Source organism: Ipomoea nil, unplaced genomic scaffold (assembly GCF_001879475.1).
Source record: "Ipomoea nil cultivar Tokyo-kokei standard unplaced genomic scaffold, Asagao_1.1 scaffold1407, whole genome shotgun sequence".
Classification (NCBI taxonomy): Eukaryota; Viridiplantae; Streptophyta; class Magnoliopsida; order Solanales; family Convolvulaceae; genus Ipomoea; species Ipomoea nil.
This window is the reverse complement of record NW_017617835.1, coordinates 5,063,899-5,084,780: the sequence shown is the minus strand read 5'-3', so window position 1 is coordinate 5,084,780 and position 20,882 is coordinate 5,063,899. Positions and strand designations below refer to the sequence as shown.

The following is a 20,882-nucleotide window of genomic DNA, read 5'->3' as shown; positions in this document are numbered from 1 at the left end:
GAAAAGTGTTTGGTAAATTAGCTGTTAGCTGATAGTTGTTTGGTATAATTTCTTTTCTCAAAAAGCTAATTGAAAAAGTTGCTTGGAGTAGCTTTTTGAATTTTAGCCTTTTGGAGTTGCAAAAAGCTAATTAACCACATATTTCTATTGATATTTTAACTAAATCAAACAGTTAATAATGGTCAAATAAGCCAAAATTGGCCTATACGCCAATTTTTTACCAAACAGGGCTTAAATAAGTTGCATCAAAAGGATTTGTTAGATTTTCTTTGTTTTTTTGGGTGACTAGAAAATTGAAACTGCATTAGATAAACTTCAACTCTATAATAAATTATAAATTCCTACACAACAGGTAAACCTCCGACTGGCTCAATCAAGAAAGTATTGGTAAGAATTAAAGTTGTGATATTCAATTAGAAAATTTTGTTCTGTTCTGCTCACTTGATCGCTTCTTTCAGAATTATTTGTCAGAATCAAGGATTCAGTAAGGCGCAACTTTTAATTCGCTCCCCATGACTAACCTCAACTGCACAGTTAGGTCTAATAATACTAATTGTCAAATCAAATATTTATCATTGTTAAATTTTGATGACATGATGCTAAACTCGATCGGCTCTCTGCCCAGCATTATTAGATTTTCTTCTTCTTTTTTATGATGCGAAATGATCCGATCGACCCAAGTCGCCATCGCACAATCTGGCCCTGCCCTCTCAAGTGGCAAAGAGGCACACATGTGGTCCACCTCACTCACAAAAAAAAAAAAAAAAAAAAAAAAAAAAAAAAGAGAAAGAAGAGAATCTGGGAGTGCTGCAAGATCTCTTTAATTTGGGATTCTAGATTCTCTCTCATCTCTCCTTTTTTTCTGCAACAAAACCTCTGATGAATTATTTCCCCTATCAAACAATAGCCTTTTCGTGCTCTCTGATGGGTTTCGGAGTGGTTTTGCTCTACCCTCGGACAAAACTTCCAGGTTTTATCATGTCCCTGCAGATCTACAACTTGCCAAAACATATATGGATTTAATACCCAATTTAATCTTCGATTATAATAATTTTTTTAATTTAATCTGACTTTTTGTGCTTAACTTTTAAATAATTCATCCAGAAATGACTCGACTCGATAATCACTCTATTATACTAACTCGACTCAACGATAACCAAATCATATTTGAACATTAATTAATCAAATCAAACGCGAGTAATTCACAAAAAATTTGACTCGCTTGCACCCTATCTTAGCTTATTCTTATTCTTGACTTTGTACTTTAAATTTTAGTCCTTTAATCTAAGCATAAGACATTAAATTAGTTGGTGAAAATTAGGGTAGTTAGTGATGATGTGAGTACTCTGTAATGGTCTGCGCAGACTAACTTGTTTTCTTTTGCTTTTTCTTTTTTATTTTAACCATAGCTTTTCAAGCTGAATAATTTATTAATTTATTTATTATAATTGTTTCTTTTGAATTGGAATGTCTTATGGTGTAAAACAACTCTTTCTCTAACCAACTAATTAATTAAGCTAATAGGTCAACTTTAAAGCTAAGTCAAAATATGTTCATATCATAAATAAATAAGTGTCTAACAATAGTCTCAAACATATTCAAATACAATGTCCCAAATTGGTTATAAAAAGGTATTGTCATCCTAGCTATAGCCTCAGACACAAATTAATTATTTTGTTTGGTATTACGCGAAATCGAGCCTCGTAACACCACTAAAAAGAATTTAGGTCAAGGTGGGATCGGATCAGCGCCCTCGGCCTCAGCCATGAATTATTGCTTTTGTTTGTGTGACCGAGAGTATGTACTGCTCAAGACTCTTTGTTTACATCTAAAAAGATCAGATAGACGAAAACTATGAGTATACATGAAACACTTGTTTGGATGAAGGAGTACGTCTTGGTCGGTGGAATCCGACAAAATTGAAGTTGAAACAGATGCTCAGGTGATCACTCATGCATTGCATGTAAAACTTGTTCCCTCTTACTTTGGTACTCTTATACAAGATATTAAAGAATTAAGTGCGACTTTTATCAATATTAATGTTTTTTTTTTGGTTTAAATGTCTGGGAATGAAATTACTCACACGCTTGCGAGAGAGGCTCTTTTTGTATCACGCCTGAGATATTGCCTTACAGCCCCTCCCTCATTTCTTCTTAATGTTATTTCTTTGACATTAATTATTAATTGTTACTTCCTTAAAAAAAAAACAATATAGTTTGTAAAATTGTAAAATAATGAATGGCATCTAAAATGTCTGCAAAATGGGTGCACAGGTACTAAAGTCCTATATAGTGGCTTGAAAGATTAGCAATCTTGTGATGGGAGTTCCATACCACTTTATGGAAAGTTAGATCACAAAATTGTTGTTAGGAAAAAGAACAATTTATCAATTTTCAAAACCCTAGAGTTGGGATATTGGGGGACCAAAGACTATAAGATGGCTTGTTTGATGGATCCCCACTATAAAAAATAAATAAATTAATTTAAAATTGAAATTAATAGAACATATTAAAAAAAGCTTTCACTTTGAAGTTGAAAATTGCTTTGCACTATTAGTGAATAAGCTTTTCTTATAAAGAGTGATGGGATTTGACTTCATTTGCCTTTATGGATACTCTATTCAGAATAAAATTACATAATATATGTGTATAGTTAATAATAGTAACATTTATGACCTAATTTAAGGAATTTTTCATGTTCTCAATAGTATTAAATATAATTTTATATGTTTCAAATAAAAATATACAAAAACGTTCGGGTAAGAACATGCTTCCAAGTAAAAAGTGATGATTAATTTGATTAATCTATTTGAGTTCAAAAGCGTTGGTGGTTAGAGAGGCTTTGTCTTGGCTCAAGGAAGGAGGTTGGCAACGGGTTACAATAGAGATGGATTGTCTCAATGTTAGTCAACTCCTCAATTTTCCATCTCTTGATTTCTGTTGTGTTATTGATGGTTGCTGTAGGTTGGCTGAGCACTTTGAAGCAGTGTCCTTCCGTTATATTCATAGATCAGGGAATGTGTTAGCCCACATTCTAGCGGCAGATTCTTATGGTCCTTTAGTTAGACATCTTACTATCCCTACTTGTATTCAACATTTTTTCTCGAGTTCTTAATTAATATACTGCATTTACCCTAAAAAAAAAAAAAATCTATTTGAGTAGATCTGATTAAGGATTGCTACAAAATGGGCAATATTAGTTTTATAAATACTACAAACTTAAAAATTTACAATAATTATAAAGGCTCTGTTTGGCAGAACTTATTTAGGAGCTTATAGCTTATTTTAAGCTCCTAATAAGCTATAAGCTCTGTTTGGTAATGTTCCCAAAATAAGCTCGTAGCTTAAAATAAGAGCTTATTTTGAAACGCTACTTTAGGTAGCGTTTCAAAATAAGCTCATAGCTTCCTAACTTTTTTTCCATCTTTATCCTTATTATTTTAAAGAAATGACATAATTTACCCTTCCCAATTAAAACTTTTTTCTCTTCTCCTTTATCCGCAACTTTCACCGCAATTATTATTATTATTATTATTATTATTATTATTATTATTATTATTATTATTATTATTATTATTATTATTATTATTATTATTAGGGAAAATTGTAATTTATGCCCCTCACAAATATGTCAATTATCAATGTCATCTTTGAATTATCACTAGTGTAAATGTTGCCCCTCAATTTTCAAAACATGACATATATTGCCCCTCACCTAATATGAAGAAGGAGAAAATTTGTTGTCGACGGAAGGAGAACAATCGAAGAAAGAAAAATTGAGGAAAAAAACGTGGTCTTCGAACAAGAAAGACGACGGGTAACCACATTTACATCACTAATAATTCAGGGGAGGGGCAATATATGTCACGTTTTGAAAATTGAGGGGCAACATTTACACCACTAATAATTCAGGGGTAACATTGATAATTGACATATTTGTGAGGGACATAAATTACAATTTTTTCTTATTATTATTATTATTATTATTATTATTATTATTATTATTATTATTATTATTATTATTATTATTATTATTATCATTATTATCATTATCATTATCATTATTATTATTATTATGAGATTTGCAACAATATTGCTACTTCATTATGAGATGCTAGATTATGATTATGCTAATAGTTTTATTTCAAAATGTTAATTTTTTTAAAAGACAAAATGTTAAATTTTAATATGTAAACAAACCCAATTTAAATTTTATGAAGATGTCCTTTTTAGTCTTTTTATATTTATCAGCTTATCAAAAAGCTATTTTTACCAAACACTTTCAATCATAACAGCTAGCTTAACAGCTTTTCAGTGTTCAGCTCCGAGCTTATAGCTTTTCAGCTTTTAGCTCGTTTTCAGCTTTCAGCTCCTAGCTTATAGCTTTTCAGCTAGGTTTGCCAAACAGAGCCAAAATTAATCATGTAAAAATTTTTTTTTTTACTAAAATCCTCAACCTTATTCATTTGTGTACAATCCTTACATCAATTTGGATTGAACAACGGAAAACAAACAAACAAACAAAAAAAAAAAAAAAAAACAATGACATTTTTATAATTATTACGATGCAATGACAATCCTTACATCAATTTGTGCACTGGCTAGTAAAAAATGTTTGATTGTTCATTCATTGATAACTACTAGTTAGTGCACACACTTAAAGATAACTATTATAGATCCTCAGATCAATGCATTGTCAATTATTTACGAATGTACCATCAAATTATATTAGATGCACCATAGTTTTATTATGAAAATGTCATCGCATTTTTTTCTAATTTTTTTACCCTTTATCATCATATATAAAAATTTTATATCAATATGAAATATCATCACTAAATTAAATGCGAACGTATACATACTAGGAATTGGAATACTAGGTAAAGTGGAACTCATGAATCATGATGTAAATTGTGCTGTTTCCTCAGTATCTTCAAATTGAAGTTTTACACACACACACACACACACACACACACACACACATATATATATATATATATATATATATATAGAGAGAGAGAGAGAGAGAGAACTTTTTAGTGAATTTGTTTTCCCCCCTCGTTTACTTAGTAATATGCTTTAATAATAATCATGTTGGCTTAAGCGGCAGTGCAGGTAATTAATCTCGATTAAGGCATGATTAGACGAGGGATGTCAGATCATGATCACCTCGGAGTAGTCAAAACTTACGAGATAATTCGCACTTAAAGTAGGCTTCCCAAGATGCTTTAATTTTTTTTAAATTTTGTGCGTGCACGGCAATAATTTGATGATGTTTGGCAATGTCTAATTTGTCGAGTACAAATATGCTTGGCATTAGTATAATTCTAGTACTCGAATGATAATGCTCCCACCAAAAGAAACCTCATAGTGCGGCCGGAAAGATATGAACGAGTGAGTGAAACATAATTTTCGTATTAAAATGTCACAAATTTAATTTTTGTCAATATATTTTTTATCAAGCCCGCCACTGCACACTGGATTTTCATAGAACAAAAGAGCGAGATTTATTCAGTGCACACCATTAGATAGTGACAATTAAGAAATACGATAATACCTCATCAATTAAAAAATGAAAAATTGATTGTCAAATGTGATATGTTATTCAATTATAAAGCGTCATCTGGTGACATTTTTATACTCGGAATTCAAACACTTTCTTTTTTTGACACTGTTAAAAAATCTAAAATTTTGAATCCTTGAAAAGTAGCCGAAAATATCAGATTTGGGGTTGATAATTAAGTTTTTAACCAACATAGCTTCCAATCACTTTGAGAATTCAAAATATTATTTATATATTGTTATTATTAGTCACTAGTTGAAAATGATCGGTGTAATAACATTGACCACCAACAAATGTCTGCAACAAATTTAGATAGTTAGGTTAGCGAACTTCAACTATTGTTGAAAATTTTTACCCTTTTTTAGGTAGTCATAACATTTGGTGATTTTGGTCATAAATATGTAATTTTCTAACAGTATGATAGACAATAGTTTATTCACAAAAAAATATATGTTACCTTTTAACTTTTGTATTAAATTAAGTTCAAAAGGATAAATTATGTCATCATAAGTGTCATGATTCCTTACTCCTAAATTTACTATCCCCAATACAATTTAATCAAATGAAACCTTATCTTTCATTCACAATGCAACTAGCTAGGAAACACCTTTCTATGCTTTCTCACTACTGCATTATTATAGTTGAGGAGATGAGGTTTCGATCTATTGTTTTCCCCTTTTGTTGGTTCACAATATATATAGCAGGATTGAAATGATAATACCCTTGTTACCTTAAAAAGTGTGAACATATCAACACTATCCATTTATGGTTTTTACAATCTTGTGATCCTTGTTTGTTGGATTAATATATTTTTTAAAAATAATTTCTATTGAATTAATTATAAATTTAATAAATTACTATTTTGTCATGAATTAGTAATAGTAAGATTCTAGCATTTTATTTCTCTCGATGAATGGTGTGGATGTGTCCACACTTTTAAATGAGAGGCCGGTATTCTCACAAGAACTACACATTATATATATATATATATATATATATATATATATATATATATATATATATATATATATATATATATATATATATATATATATATATTGATTCTCTAACACTTGTTGCACCAAATTAAAGTCTAATCATCATCACAAGTTGCAAAAACAACATCTTATTCATAATATGTTTGATTGGTATCATGCATGCCTCATCTTGGCATCAACTTGTATAAAAAGTTTTTTTTTTTTTTTTTTCCTTATAGACCATGGAAAATTTTAGTTTGATGTGAAAGTACTTATATTCATTCAAGGAAAATGGACATTATTTGGGTATATCACATATTTTATTCACGTGTCTTAATTAAATTTTAAAAAATTTAAAATTTTATTATCCATCACCAGAGACTTATAAAATCGATATTATATAAGTTGTTGAATTCTTCAAGGCACATTCATGTAAGAGCAACATTAGTGGTAGAATTCAAAATTTAACTTTTTGATCTGATTAGGAAGAGGGTAATTTTTTTTTTTTTTTTTTTAAATCCAAATTTCAAAGTGCCTTCTAGTTGGCCATCTTGACGGTCTGTTTTAGCATATATATATATATATATATATATATATATATATATATATATAAATGTGCAATTCAAATATCACCTTAGGCTTTTAGTTGAGATAGAGCATATACTTCAATTTGATATTATCAAATCCATGTTAAAAGTCAAATAAAATTACCCAACCTAACTCACTCGTTACCAAATGATATCCAAAAGAAAAAACAAAGTGCGCACACACCCATAAAAAGAGGTATTTAATCATATATTTTTATAAATTTATAATCACATCATTATACTTATTGTTTTGAAAAAAAAATAAAAAATTCTTCCCATTAAATAGTCGACTCCACTTCAAATTAATTAAACACGACGAAATTAAATCAAACAATGATACAAGTACAAATGTAGTATTAATATCTTAAATAGTGGGAAAATAATACTGTACTTATGGTTTGTGACCTGGCCAAATACTTATTGATGAAAAGTAAAATTAAAAAGCAATAAAAAGGGGAGATGAATAAATACCTTTATAAAAGTGATTAAAAAAAAAAAGAAATTCCTGAATAGGTCATTGGGTGTATCTATTTGTGTATCGTGGCACAATAGTAGCCAGTCCGGGTTTGCGTGAATTAAAATGTTGGAATTAAATTGGTAGATCCAAGAGGACAATTATTATATTCCCAACAATATTTTTAATATTTACGCCCAAAAAAAAAAATATTACTGTGTAAATAATATATACCCGGTACAATAAGTACACATGTATACATGATTATTCTTAATATACTATCAGTATTAATGACGATCAACGCTATAAAAGGATTCATGTTGGTCTGGAAGTAATAAAACAATGATGTATATTAGCAATTGTATGTTGGAATGAGTACTATTAATACCATGCATGTAAATAATATCTTATACAATTATGTATAATATACATAGTTATACTTAGGGTGTGTTTGGAAACCCAGAAAATGATTTCTGGAAATCATTTTCTGGGTTTCTAGTGTTTGGCTAGGCAAGGAAAATGAAAGTCAACAACATTCAACAACACCATACCTTCACTGGTTTCTGGCCGGAAACCAGAGAAAAGTTCTCTGGTTTCCGGCCGGAAACCAGCGAGCTCTTCTCTGATTTCCGCCGGAAACCAGAGAGCTTCTCTCTGGCTTCCGGCCGCGGAAAACAGAGAGCTCTATGGTTTCCGCCTTTCAGGCCGGAAGCCAGAGAGAACGACGGAAACCAGAGAGTTGTACTCTCTGGTTTTCGTCGTTTTTTTTTGTTTTGTTGTTGTTGTTGTTTTTTTTTTTTTTGTTTTTTTTTTATATTAAATAATATTATTTGATTTTATTAATAAATATTATTATTTATAATATTATTGTAAATGTTATATATTTTAAACAAAATAATTAATTATTTAAAATGTTTAATTATACAATTTTACATCATTTTCAGAAAATGAGCCAAACACCAAAAGACAGTTTTCCATTTTGCAGCCAAACACCGGAAAGAAAAATAACTTTTGGAAATGACTCATTTTCCAGAAGTCATTTTCCTGCTTTCCAAACGGACCCTTAATATAATTGGCACTATAGAAGAATCCATGTTGCATTTGTCTGAAACTAATAAAAAAAATGATATATACTATTTTTTGTTGAAATGAGTATTGTTAATAGCGGCACAAAAATAGTGTGTGTGTGTATATATATATATATATATATATATATATATATATATATATATATATATATATATATATATAAACATGTGGACCTGTATATGTACCATTAGCATTGTACATCATAGATCTTGTTCAATCTTGTGGTTTATAATGATTTTGACTTGGTAAATATACATCACTGTATCATTACACGATTACACAATTGCATCAGATACACCATTGCACCACTCCTCATATCTCGACCGTCTAATCTCACATCTCAACGGTGTATAAGAGTTTACAGTCACACCCAAACAGTGATTATATATATATGATACAACCAAATATACTATATATTCTTCCAAAAGGCTGAACTCCAACCCTAAGGGCCCCCCACACCCCGGCCCGACAGAGCATTTGGGAGGATGTAAATCATGGTGACTCAACTGAACATGAACCACAGAGGCTAGACCGGTGCTCACTGCGCACAAGAAGCCTCCCTCACTTTGAGAGGTTGCTCCCACACTGCCGCTGCAGTGGATTCAAATATACTATATATGTTTATACATAATACTTGCACTAGTGTATATCGTCACTAGAATTCATGTGTTGGTCTAAAACTAATAAAATAAGTTATGTATACTAGCTATATATTGTTGTTGGAACAAGTATTTGATAATATCAGCGTGCAAATAGTATATGATACAACCGGGTATGCTATATATGGTTACACTTAATATTGTGAATACTATAGAAATATACTAGCTATTTTTTGTTAGAGCTTGTAAGTAGTATATATTATAGCGTTAATTCAAATTTTGATCCTAGATTTATATAGAGTAAATACCTAAAATGGTCCATCGACTATAGCTAAATTTACAAATCGGTCATCGACTTTTAATTTTAACCAATTAAGTCCTTAAAAACTTTGCAATTTTAACACGATTTGGTCCTTCGTCTATTTGACCGTCTGTTGACTGTGATTTTTGAGAATATATATGTAATTTCATGGTCCATCGTCGGGTTTTTAAGGTTTTGGTTGCATTTCCAGACCGGACTGTTACATTTGAATCCACTGCTGAAAGTAATTTGCCAAATCTTGTCGCCTTTCTTCATCCCCTCTTTGGATTCAATGAGTTGAGTTCGTACCAGAGCGAAAAGTTAAGAAAAGTGGGGTGTTACATGGGCGATAGACTGTGTCACGGCAGCAAATGAGGGCGGACGGCGGTGAAATTACATATATATCCTCAGAAATCACGGTCAACAAACGGTCAAATAGACGGAGGATCAAATCGTGTTAAAATTACAAAGTTAAGGACTTAATTGGTTAAAATTGAAAGTTGGGGACCAATTTGTGAATTTAGCTATAATTGAGGGGCCATTTTGAGTATTTACTCATTTATATATGTCACTTTATTTAGAACTGATCGAATAGATCAAAACTATTTAACATCATTTAAACAATTTTAATTTGTTGTCGGTGGACAAAAAATTGCTATGCCACAATAATACTAGGACCAAATGATGATGTTTTGAAAAAAAAAAAAAACTAAAAGTAGACTGACATCAATATGATACATCCAAGTACACTACACATTGTTATATTTAATATTATCAACACTAGGGGCCAACCTCAATTGAGTTAATCGGGTAATTAATTAGCTTGTTAATTACAAGGTTCCAAGTTCAATTTCCTGCAGGAGCTGCATGTTGATTTTCTCAGCTTGAACCGGTCAGTTATGGACAACCTAGTCTAGATTACCTCATTGTAGTCCCTTTGTCGACTATGATCACAAGACAGATTTCACATAAAATGCACATTTGAATAGCGGCCAATTAGATGCTTTTTCCATAAATTAAAGCACTAATATTTTTGAACACTATAAAATAATCCATGTTGGCCCGAAAGTAATGGAAAATGTAAGAGCAACTACACCAGCATTTTTTTCTCAATTTAGCAACATGATTTTTATTGATGGGATACAAGGTTTTTAACCTCTTGCAAAACAAGTTTTTTTTTTTTTTTTTTTTTTTTTTTTTTGCAGGAGAATTAAAAAAATAAATAAATAAACACGCCTGATAATTGCGCGTTAGGCGCACATTGCGCCCACAGCGGGCGCGTCAAAGTGGCCGCCAGCTAGCGGCCACTCTGACCACAACGTTAATTTTTTTTTTTTGGCACAAGTGTCAAATAGATCCATCTACTACTGCGAAGTGCTCAATTTTCACTACGAACTAAATTAAGTGTCAAATAGGCCCATCTATCAGCTAAATTTGTTCAATTGACATTTTTTACAGGTTGTTAGCAGGTTACCTATTTAATTATTATAAATAAATAAATAAATAAATAGAATAAAAAAAAAAAAGAATATCAGCCACAGGCTTTCCTCGCCGGAAAGCTCTTTTTTTTTATTATAATTTTTTAATTTTTTATTCTATTTATTATATTTTTTTTTAATAATTAGATAGGCAACCTGTAAAAAATGTCAATTGAACAAATTTAACTGGTAGATAGACCTATTTGACACTTAATTTAGTTCGTAGTGGGAATTGAGCACTTCGCAGTAGTAGATGGGTCTATTTGACACTTGTGTTTTTTTTTTTTTTGTTTTTTTTTTTTTAAATTGTCAGTTTATTATTATTATTATTGCTTTTCTTTTCCTCTTCTATTTTTATCAATCCTACATGTCACCTAACAATTTGTGTAAAATGCAAAAGTGATATGGATGCTCTAAGTGACAATGATGTACATTTTATTCCTTAAGAAGTAGGCCAATAGGAGAAAAAGAAATTACATTAAAGCAGAAAAGGAAATATATAGTGAAAGCAAAGGGTCGGATCGGACCATTTCTGGACCGACGAATTCCCACGACAGCCAAACTCTGATATTTATTAATGCAGAAAATAAAAATGTAAGTAACTTAATTAACGATTGTGATAGATATATGTATATGCATCTCTTTAGTCTGTAGTGGATTCTATCCAACCTTGTTTGCCATTTCATCTTCCTGCTTTCTAAATTTTAGGTTTCTTTGATGCTCAATTATGATGTTTTATGGTTGTGTTTGATGCTTCCCCATAATTATTTATGAGTTATGATCTCTAATATATATAATAAGATATTATATACTGACGAATTATGAATTGAACTATTATTTAAATTTAAATGAAGAAGTTTTTAAACTTATATTATGCATGCATGATCCCCATTTTTGTGTGTCGAAGCATTAGTCTAGAAGGGACTGACTCGAGAATACTTTACCCTAACGCAATTGCAGTCACTATTTGAGAGTATGCATGGAATAAACCTTACTCATATAGTATATAATAGCCCGCAAACTACACATGTAAAATAAATTGCACTAGAAATATCTTGTGCAACGAACTTAACCAAGAGAGGTACGACGATATTGCAAGGATATCTTTATATTATCAGGATTCTGTATTCGATCTACACATGTACTATATATAATTCATTATCTTTCTCCCTGACTAGGACTCTTTGTATGGATCTTTATAATAAATACATTCCTTCATCATGTACTTTAAATTATTATGAATTAATCAATAATAAGATTATTCCCAGAACTATTATTGTTCTATCAGTAGACCAAACGATCCATGGCTACAAACACTACCAAAAAAAACCCGCTGTCGGCCGGTGCCACTCTTCTCGCATCATCTTCGATATTGTCTATCCAACAAGAACCCCGTTAAATACCCTACAAATAACTCATCACTTTATCTCCATTAAACATACTTCATCAAACTATTTGTTATAGAAGACTCAACTTGTTCTCTTTCTCCGTGGTCAAAATCTCAGTGGATACGCTATACGTGGAAGGCACATTTCTGACTTCATTTATCAAGGCTCCGAATGAGTGATTCGTTATAGCTGCACTCCTGATGAGTGTTTCGTTGTAGTTGCATTCCTGGTCAGTGTTCTGTTGTAGCTGCGCTCCGGATGAATGTTCTGTTGTAGCTGCACTCCGAATAAGTCTTCTGTTATAGCTGCACTCCGGATGTGTGTTCCGTTGTAGCCATACCTGCGACCGAAAATTTGGTCCATCAGGATTCTTTTAATTTGTTCGTGACAAATTAGTATCAAATGAACTACAAGAAAACTACATCTCTACGTACAAAAAGACCAACTGGCAGGCATCTTCACAAAATCACTAACCACAACAAGGCTAAATAATTTAACCTTAAATTTGAGGGGGCGTATAGTATTAGGACGTACTCTGTATTCTATGCACACATACTATAATTCATTCTCACTCGCCCTATATTATTAAGAATATATTACCATTTTCATTCCTATCCTGAGTAAGGCTCTTTGTATACTTATAAGTACATCTTTTTTATCATGTACTTTAATTCATTATAAATTAATCAATAGTAAGATTATTCCAAAACTATTTTTCTCATCAATATCACACAATTTAGGATTTTCCAAGCACAAGATTAAAATAAATAAAACAAAATTATGCAACGTCAGCTTCTAGTTGATATGCAAACACCTTTATCTATTTATATCACTTAAAACACTGTTAGACTCAATCAAATTGCAAAGCAATAGATTTTGTTGTCCCAAAATATCATCATCATATCATAATAACATATTAACATATACGGCGGCTATTTATATATATTACAAGTTAACTAGAAAAATATATATAAGATGTAACCTCAAGAATATATACTCCTGGCCCTTAGAGTTGATGTTTAACCTTTAGAAGAAGAATATATACTCATGTGATCACGTCTTATTTATTAGGGGTGAAAGTGGAAGAAAAAACGAGTCACCCCTTAAAATAAATAATCAATTAACACAACAACCTAGTAATTTACAATAATTGGTAAATGAGTTACTAATGCAATTATTTAGAAGATTGACTTTGATATGTGTGTACACAACTCGACCAAAATCATGTCTTATGACATACCCGGCCATTATTAAAATCAGTAATCGATTAACACAACAACCTAGTAGCTTAGGATAGTCGATAAGCGAGTTGCTAATGCAACTGGCAAGAAGACCAACTCTTGTAAGGGTGCACATGACTCGACCAGAAAAAGAGTATTTCTTTTTATTAATGAAAAAATGCGTAATCACTATTCAAATGTGCGCTCGGATGAACTCGCCTGTTCAAGGCAGCCATGTCACCGCCTTTGGGCCCTCTGTTGTAAATTCGCAAAGGTTAAGCGCCCCATCATGCAGCCCATGCGAAAACTCTTATAACCCTAGCTAGTTACGTTAGCACGGGAATATAAGAAGGTAACTAGCCTAAATTGCTTATACCTAATTATTCAAATCGGAAAGGTCAATAGACAGCTCCAATAAAGAATTAAACTTACACTATTATACTTACCAAGTGAACGATTAGACCAATTATGTTGGGGTTACCAAAAAAGAATATTTCAATCATAGTAAAAGTTATTGGCCTCTGCTATGGTGTCCTCCATTGACCACCCTCCACACAACTTGTCCAAGAATCTTTCCCCACTACCTTTCATTATTCTCTCCAATGTCTTACCTCAATCTCACAGTAGTCCTCTCCCCCCCACCAAAATATGCAATAATTTCACCAATAACTAAAGTCAAATATCCCATAGGTTAATGCATTGAATTACCCCCCCCCCCCCCCCCACCACCACACACACAAACACACGCATCTATTGAGATAAGTACACGTGGGAGTGGTAAAGGCAAATGGGGCCTCAACACCCAGTCCCAACCAAAACCCCTAAAGAATTATTGAAAGGAACATACAATACAATGATCCTACAACGTTGGAAAAAGGTTATCTTTTCCATGTAAAGCTGCAATAATATATAATAATTAATAAAATTAAAGAACAGTGAAATGATGATAACAGTGGCGGCTTTAGTGTATGGAGACGTGAAAAGCTAAAAGGGAGAGAGAGAGGGCCGGGGTTTGATTGTTTGAAGTGATAGCAAGTGTATATAATGTTATGGATTGGGAGATTTTGGGATTGGATTCAACGTGGTGGGTCGCTTGGGTTTGGAGTTTACTATAAATAGGACATTGTTTAGGTTGTTTTGTGGGTGGCTAGATTAGCCAGCCAGCTAGCTAGCTAGTAGTTGGTGCCTACTAGGTTTTCTTTAAGTCTACTTCATCTCATCTAGTCATGCCTCACACTTGGTCCTACCTCTTTCCATTTGGTATTATTCATTGTACACAAAATGTAAAATTCTTCATCCATCAATTTTTACAACCCGTTTGATTCGCTGAAAAATATTTGAAGGAAAATAGAATTGAAATTCTATAGAAAATAAATTTTAAGAAAATGAATTTCATTGTTTGGTTGATGAAAAAAAATTATTGAAAATATAAATTTTATTGTTTGGTTGGATTTGAAATTATAAGGAATAATGAGTATAAAGACAATTATACTCCTGCACAATAATAACAGTGCGCAATGATAATAATGGTAATTAAAAAAAATTAGTGATGACATAATTGTACTCCTTGTTTTCCATGAAAAATATTTTTCATGGAAAACAAAATACCAAGGGGTGGTCAAAGAGAATGGGGAAAACATTTTCCATCCAACCAAATACCTCCTCATACTCCAAATTTACAAGATGGTAGTGAAATAAGTCACGGTAATTTAACAATTTCATATGAGAAGATTAATGTTTAGTATCCACAAGAAATTCACCAGATTATGTATAACTCGCAGTGATGTAAAACTCGGCCGCCTAGCCGCCTAGGCGCCCGCCTAGGCGCTAGGCGGCCACTTACCTTGGAGTTTTGGCCTATAGGCGGCCAAAACTCGGTCGGCCGCCTAGGCGGCCTGGGCGGCCGCTAGGCGGCCTAGGCGGTCAAACTCGGCCGAGTCGGTCAACTCGGCCAACTCGGCCGAGTCGGTCAACTCGGCCAACTCGGCCGAGTCGACCGATTTCGTCCGATTTTGATCGTTTTTGACCAATTTTGACCGATTTTGTCTGATTTTGACTGATTTTGACCGATGTCGTCTTTCATTAATTATTGATTTTAATATTATTATGACATTATGACTTATAAATTATCATTATTTCATTTATTTAGATGTGTTATTTGAGTGAACGTTGAAAACAACCTCATTATAATTGTCGAACTACAAGTCTGTCACTATTTTTTTTAATTTTTTTGGTGCCCGCCTAGCCCCGCCTAGAATCCGCCTAGGCGCCGCCTAGACCGCCTAGGCGCTAGGCGCTGCCCGGCCGCCCGACTAGCGCCTAGCGCCTACTGCAACCTTGATAACTCGGTAATTCAATCCTTATATTGTTAATCACTAACATACAAAATTCTTTTTTAATATACTAAAGATTCATGCTTAATATATTACGATTCATTTTTGATGTACTATATGTTTATTTTTAGTATACTACTTAAATTGAATTTTAATATACTAAAAATTAATGTTTATTAGTGATTAACAACATAATTTGCCGAAAATGAATTTCCCCACAATAACAAACATTCCGGGCCAACTAATTGTTGGGCCGTAAGTCCGTAACAACGGCCCATGACCATATGGATTGTGCCCAAATACTGAAGGTGGTATGATAAACCAATATGGCCATTGTGAATAATGCTTATTATATGGGAAATAACTATGTTGATTTTCAATTTTATTACATATATGAAAAACTACATTAATATTATTTAGAGCAATACTACACTCCTCTTTTGATTTATATTTATTACATGGTATTATTTGATTGATTCATTTTATAATTAATAAATATATTCAATTTTTAACATTAGGTGGAATTAACCAATTCACGGTAATTAATGAATAAAATTACCACGAGGGAGATGAATATTTGGGGGGTGGGGATGGGGGATAGCATTATTCTTTTATTTATTTGCAAAATTCAAGAAAAGCATAACTAAAGAATTTTGGTTGCCACAAATTCCCTTTTGTTTATACCTTCCTCTAATCCAAAGAATTTGGTTGTAGGGAAGTCTAAATTTGTGTAATATTGATTGAATTTCATGATTTATTTAAAAAGTTAGTTTTTCTGAGAATGAAAACTGAAAATAGAAAACACAAAACAGTTTCCGTTAATAAATACAGCCTTAATTTTTCATATATTTAAATTTAATTTCTATTAGTCCATCGATTCCACCTTTTTGTCACGGCACCTCGATACAAAAGCACCACTATTCAGCCAAGTAAAGCCCTCTCTGAATCACTCTCAATCGCAATAAATTTTGATTTATTTTAAATAAATCAAAGCCCATATAATTATTTAAGAATAATTTATTTTCCATCAAAATGCAAAGGTAAAAAGTCCAAATAAAATTGTGAAAAGTTTCCAAAAATAGTAACACAGTAATCAACTGTCAACCCGACTCTCCCCAACGTCGCGTGGCAGACACTCTTCTTCTCAAGCTAGGATTACTCTCCGTCGAAGCACCACCTTGACCACAGCTCCGTCGAGACTCCATTTTCATTACAATATATTTCGAGAGATTTAAATTCGTAATCATAAATCGGTAGATGAAAAAGTAGAAATTCATAGGAATTACGGTCATTTTTTGGATTTTATTATTATTATTTTTTTTGTAAATATATACTCCGTATAATTTTACTCGCCGTTGTACACGTGCCGTCGTACGCGCTCCAGGCGGAGTTCGGAGAGGTTCCGGTGGAGTTATGGTAGAGCTGGCTAAAGCAGCCAAAGTCTACGCTCCGAAGACTCTACAACTGTGGCGGACGCTGCTGAACTGGGCGGCCGCGTTCTACCAGATCTTCGTTCAGAACGTTCGAGGCTCACCGTCGGCGGCTCAGGTCCTCTCGTACGTCGGCTTCCGGAACACCTCCTTCCTCTCCTCTCCTCCTCCGCAGTTCCGGCCTCTCCCGGTTGTCGAACTTGAGGATAACGACGATTCGCCGCCCTCTTCAGCCCTTCCGTCACTCCAAATCGCCGCTGGTTGTCCCGATGAGCATCATTTACCGAGGCTTACGGTAAGGCCACCTTCTTCATAAGTAAACCTAGACTAGATGTTCTTCCCTTCCATATGCTGCTAATTTCTAATTTTTTGAGTAACTACTCGAGGCGTTTACTTTGTAATCCTAATTAACAAATAATCACAAATTAAACTAGTTTAGGTTGCCCGTAATTGATCGGCTAGAAAGTTAGTAGACTACTCCCACTAGATCAAACTTGTAACCTCAACCAATAGGCCGCTCTTCCGAGAGTTGATCACAATGTAAAACAGTTTAAGTTGTCCATAGAAACAAAAAAGGTCAATAAGTCACTCCCACTAAAGTCAAACTTGTAATCAGAGCTAATAGTCTGCTCTCGCTGATAGTTGAACTTGTAACTTTGTGATTAGCCGATCAATCTGACTAACTTGGCTGAAGTTGTCCCCGTGTGCTCTACTTTTCATTATTATATGAACTGGTTATTATCCACTATAGATTTCTTCTTAACTTGTGAGATTTTGATGCAGGTGGTACTTGATTTGGATGAAACTTTGGTTTGTGCATATGAGACATCAACTTTGCCTTCTATAATACATACTCAGGCCATAGAAGCTGGGTTGAAGTGGTTTGAACTTGAATGCATTTCCTCAGACAAGGTAAACCCATCTCTGTAATTGCTACAATGCTTAAACAATAATTTATGAAGTAAAACCCTCAGTTTGTTTTGGGAGTTTTAAGGAATGCCATGACAATCCTAAGATCAACTACGTCACAGTGTTTGAACGCCCTGGATTACGCACATTTCTGAAAGAACTCAGCAAATTTGCTGACCTTGTGTTATTTACTGCTGGACTTGAAGGTTTGCCTATGACTTTACACTTGATATTGTCGCCTTTTCTTCAAAGTAATTCCTTTATCTTCATTTATGTTCGGTTGTGTTCATCGTCTTCCTGCAGGATATGCAAGGCCAGTTGTTGATAAATTGGATGTTGATCACCTATTTATTCATCGGCTTTACAGGCCTTCAACGACCAGCACGTAAGTATTGCTACATGAAGATGCTCCTGGTTGTTCTGTATTCTCTGGATGTTTTGGTTTAATGTCTTTTCCTGTTTAACAATATGCTTGAGATCAAGAACTTCAAATATAGCATCCTTTCTTGTTTTGGTTTAGTATCTTTTCCTGTTTAACAATATGTTTGAGATCAAGAACTTCGAGGATAGCATACTTTCTAATATGTTTGATAGATTTCCTGCACGTTTTCTGGCATTCTGGTAGTGCATAAACTGATGGGAGTATGGGACCAAAAGTGCCATTTTTCCTGAACTAAGATTATAGGAATAAGCAATGAAAAGTTTAGTAGAATAAACGGATGAAGGTTATATTCAATTGCTGTAAAATTCAGAATGTAATTGTTCCTTTTAGACAGTCAAAAGCTTCGTTTCTAGCTTAAAACATGTGTTTCTTCTAACATGTCTGAACTCTATCACAGTGAATATCGGGAGCATGTGAAGGATCTATCTTGCATTTCAAAAGATTTAAGCCGAATTGTTATGGTTGATAACAACCCTTTCAGTTTTTTACTGCAACCATTGAATGGAATTCCTTGCGTTCCTTTTTCTGCAGGACAGCCTCACGATGAGCAGGTATGACTTACAAGAACACATAGAAATTAGTCCCTTTCTGCTATTTGCTCCATGGAAATCTTAGACCTGCAATTTTGTTTACCTTTCTTTTAATGTTCAAATGCATATCAGCTTCTGGAAGTTATCCTTCCTCTTCTCGAGCATCTTTCTCAACAGAAAGATGTACGTCCAGTGCTTTATGAAACGTTCCACATGCCTGAATGGTTTCAGAAGCACGGAATCCCTGCTTCTAGAGCAATGAACGAGGGATGAGAATGAGATTACCCTCCATCCGAAAAGCAGATTTTTGTATAGTACCGAGCGTTGTTGCTATCTGCGCAAAGGATCAGCCTTTAAGCCTGAACAGAAAGGCCTCTCGTGCCACTTCGTTTGTATGTTCAACTGCTGTAGAGGCTCCCGGAGTTGTGGATCCCTGTCGTGCTGCCCGGAAGAAGATCCAGAACTGTTGTAAGTGTAACATGGCTTGCCAATAAGTGTTCTTTCTTACAGAATAGATTAGTGAAAGAGAGTAGAAGACAGACAGGATGATGATGTTCGGAGAAGTTGAGGTTGTTCTGAAACAAAGCCATGTGTCCTAAAGCTGGATGATGTATACAAAAGAAAGGGCATATCCATGTTTTTCATGCTTTGCCTACTTAAGATCTTCTTCTTCCATGCTGGCCTGTTTGACAAAGTTGTGGCTCTTACACCCAACATCACAGCTAATTTATAGTTTCAGAGCTTGAAAAGTGTTGGCAACTATTTGCAAGACCAAATATAACAGAATACTATGTGTAGGACAAGATAATAAGTAAAATCACATGCGCTATCAGGCACAATTCAACTGGTTGATCCTAAAATAAGTTGATAGCTTTACTTTGTTAGCAGTTACGACTGGAAGGTTTAACTCCTACCCAAGGCTAAAAAAGAGAAGTATCATTTTATTTTATTTTTTTAATCAGGATGGAGTGGGAGACCCCGAAAAACTCATGGTCAACGAAGTAACTGCCCCTCAACACTCGGCGTCTTTTGATGACCCCTTGAGTTTCCTCAATCAGAGCCTAACAACCCACACCGTTGGGTTGATGAATCATTTGAAAATCTCTCTCATAATTAATGATAATCTTTTCGAAAAAGTTTGCGACTAGATTTTTTTTAAGGAAAAAAAAAGGAGGTATAGAATTTTCTCCCTTTTAATAAAATCACATGCTAATAAGGAATCAATTCATAGTATTGAATTTAGGTCCTGTCTTATAAATCAACAAAATGAATCCATAGATTCTGTCTTTATGTGGTGTACTTGGGACAGGATGATACCTATGAGCCAAACCAACGAGTGTGAAAGGCACAACAAACATTGTCACCATTGTCTTGGTGCACAATCATCGAATTCCATATACTTAAAAGGAAGAGAACCAAAATAAGGGTCCAATACCAAACTTGATTAAGAAATGTAAGAAAGAGTTACTATAACTCTAAGATTGAAAAGCAAAGGTTAATCATATTTGTACAGACTAAAATGCGGTAACGGAAAAGATAACGGAATAAGCGCTTCAACTAGTAAGGATGACAATGAGTTAGAG

The 20,882-nt window shown here is 33.4% G+C and overlaps 1 protein-coding gene across 1 annotated transcript; it reads left to right on the top strand.

The window, feature by feature from the left end:
- The first annotated feature begins 17,022 nt into the window (after positions 1–17,022).
- Positions 17,023–20,075, top strand: LOC109186826 (CTD nuclear envelope phosphatase 1 homolog). Its single transcript, XM_019336983.1, has 6 exons — positions 17,023–17,713; positions 18,202–18,330; positions 18,413–18,533; positions 18,631–18,712; positions 19,167–19,320; positions 19,432–20,075. Exons 1-6 carry the CDS (start codon positions 17,402–17,404, stop codon positions 19,570–19,572), a joined length of 939 nt encoding a protein of 312 aa, XP_019192528.1. The 5' UTR covers positions 17,023–17,401; the 3' UTR covers positions 19,573–20,075.
- The last annotated feature ends 807 nt before the right edge of the window (positions 20,076–20,882 follow it).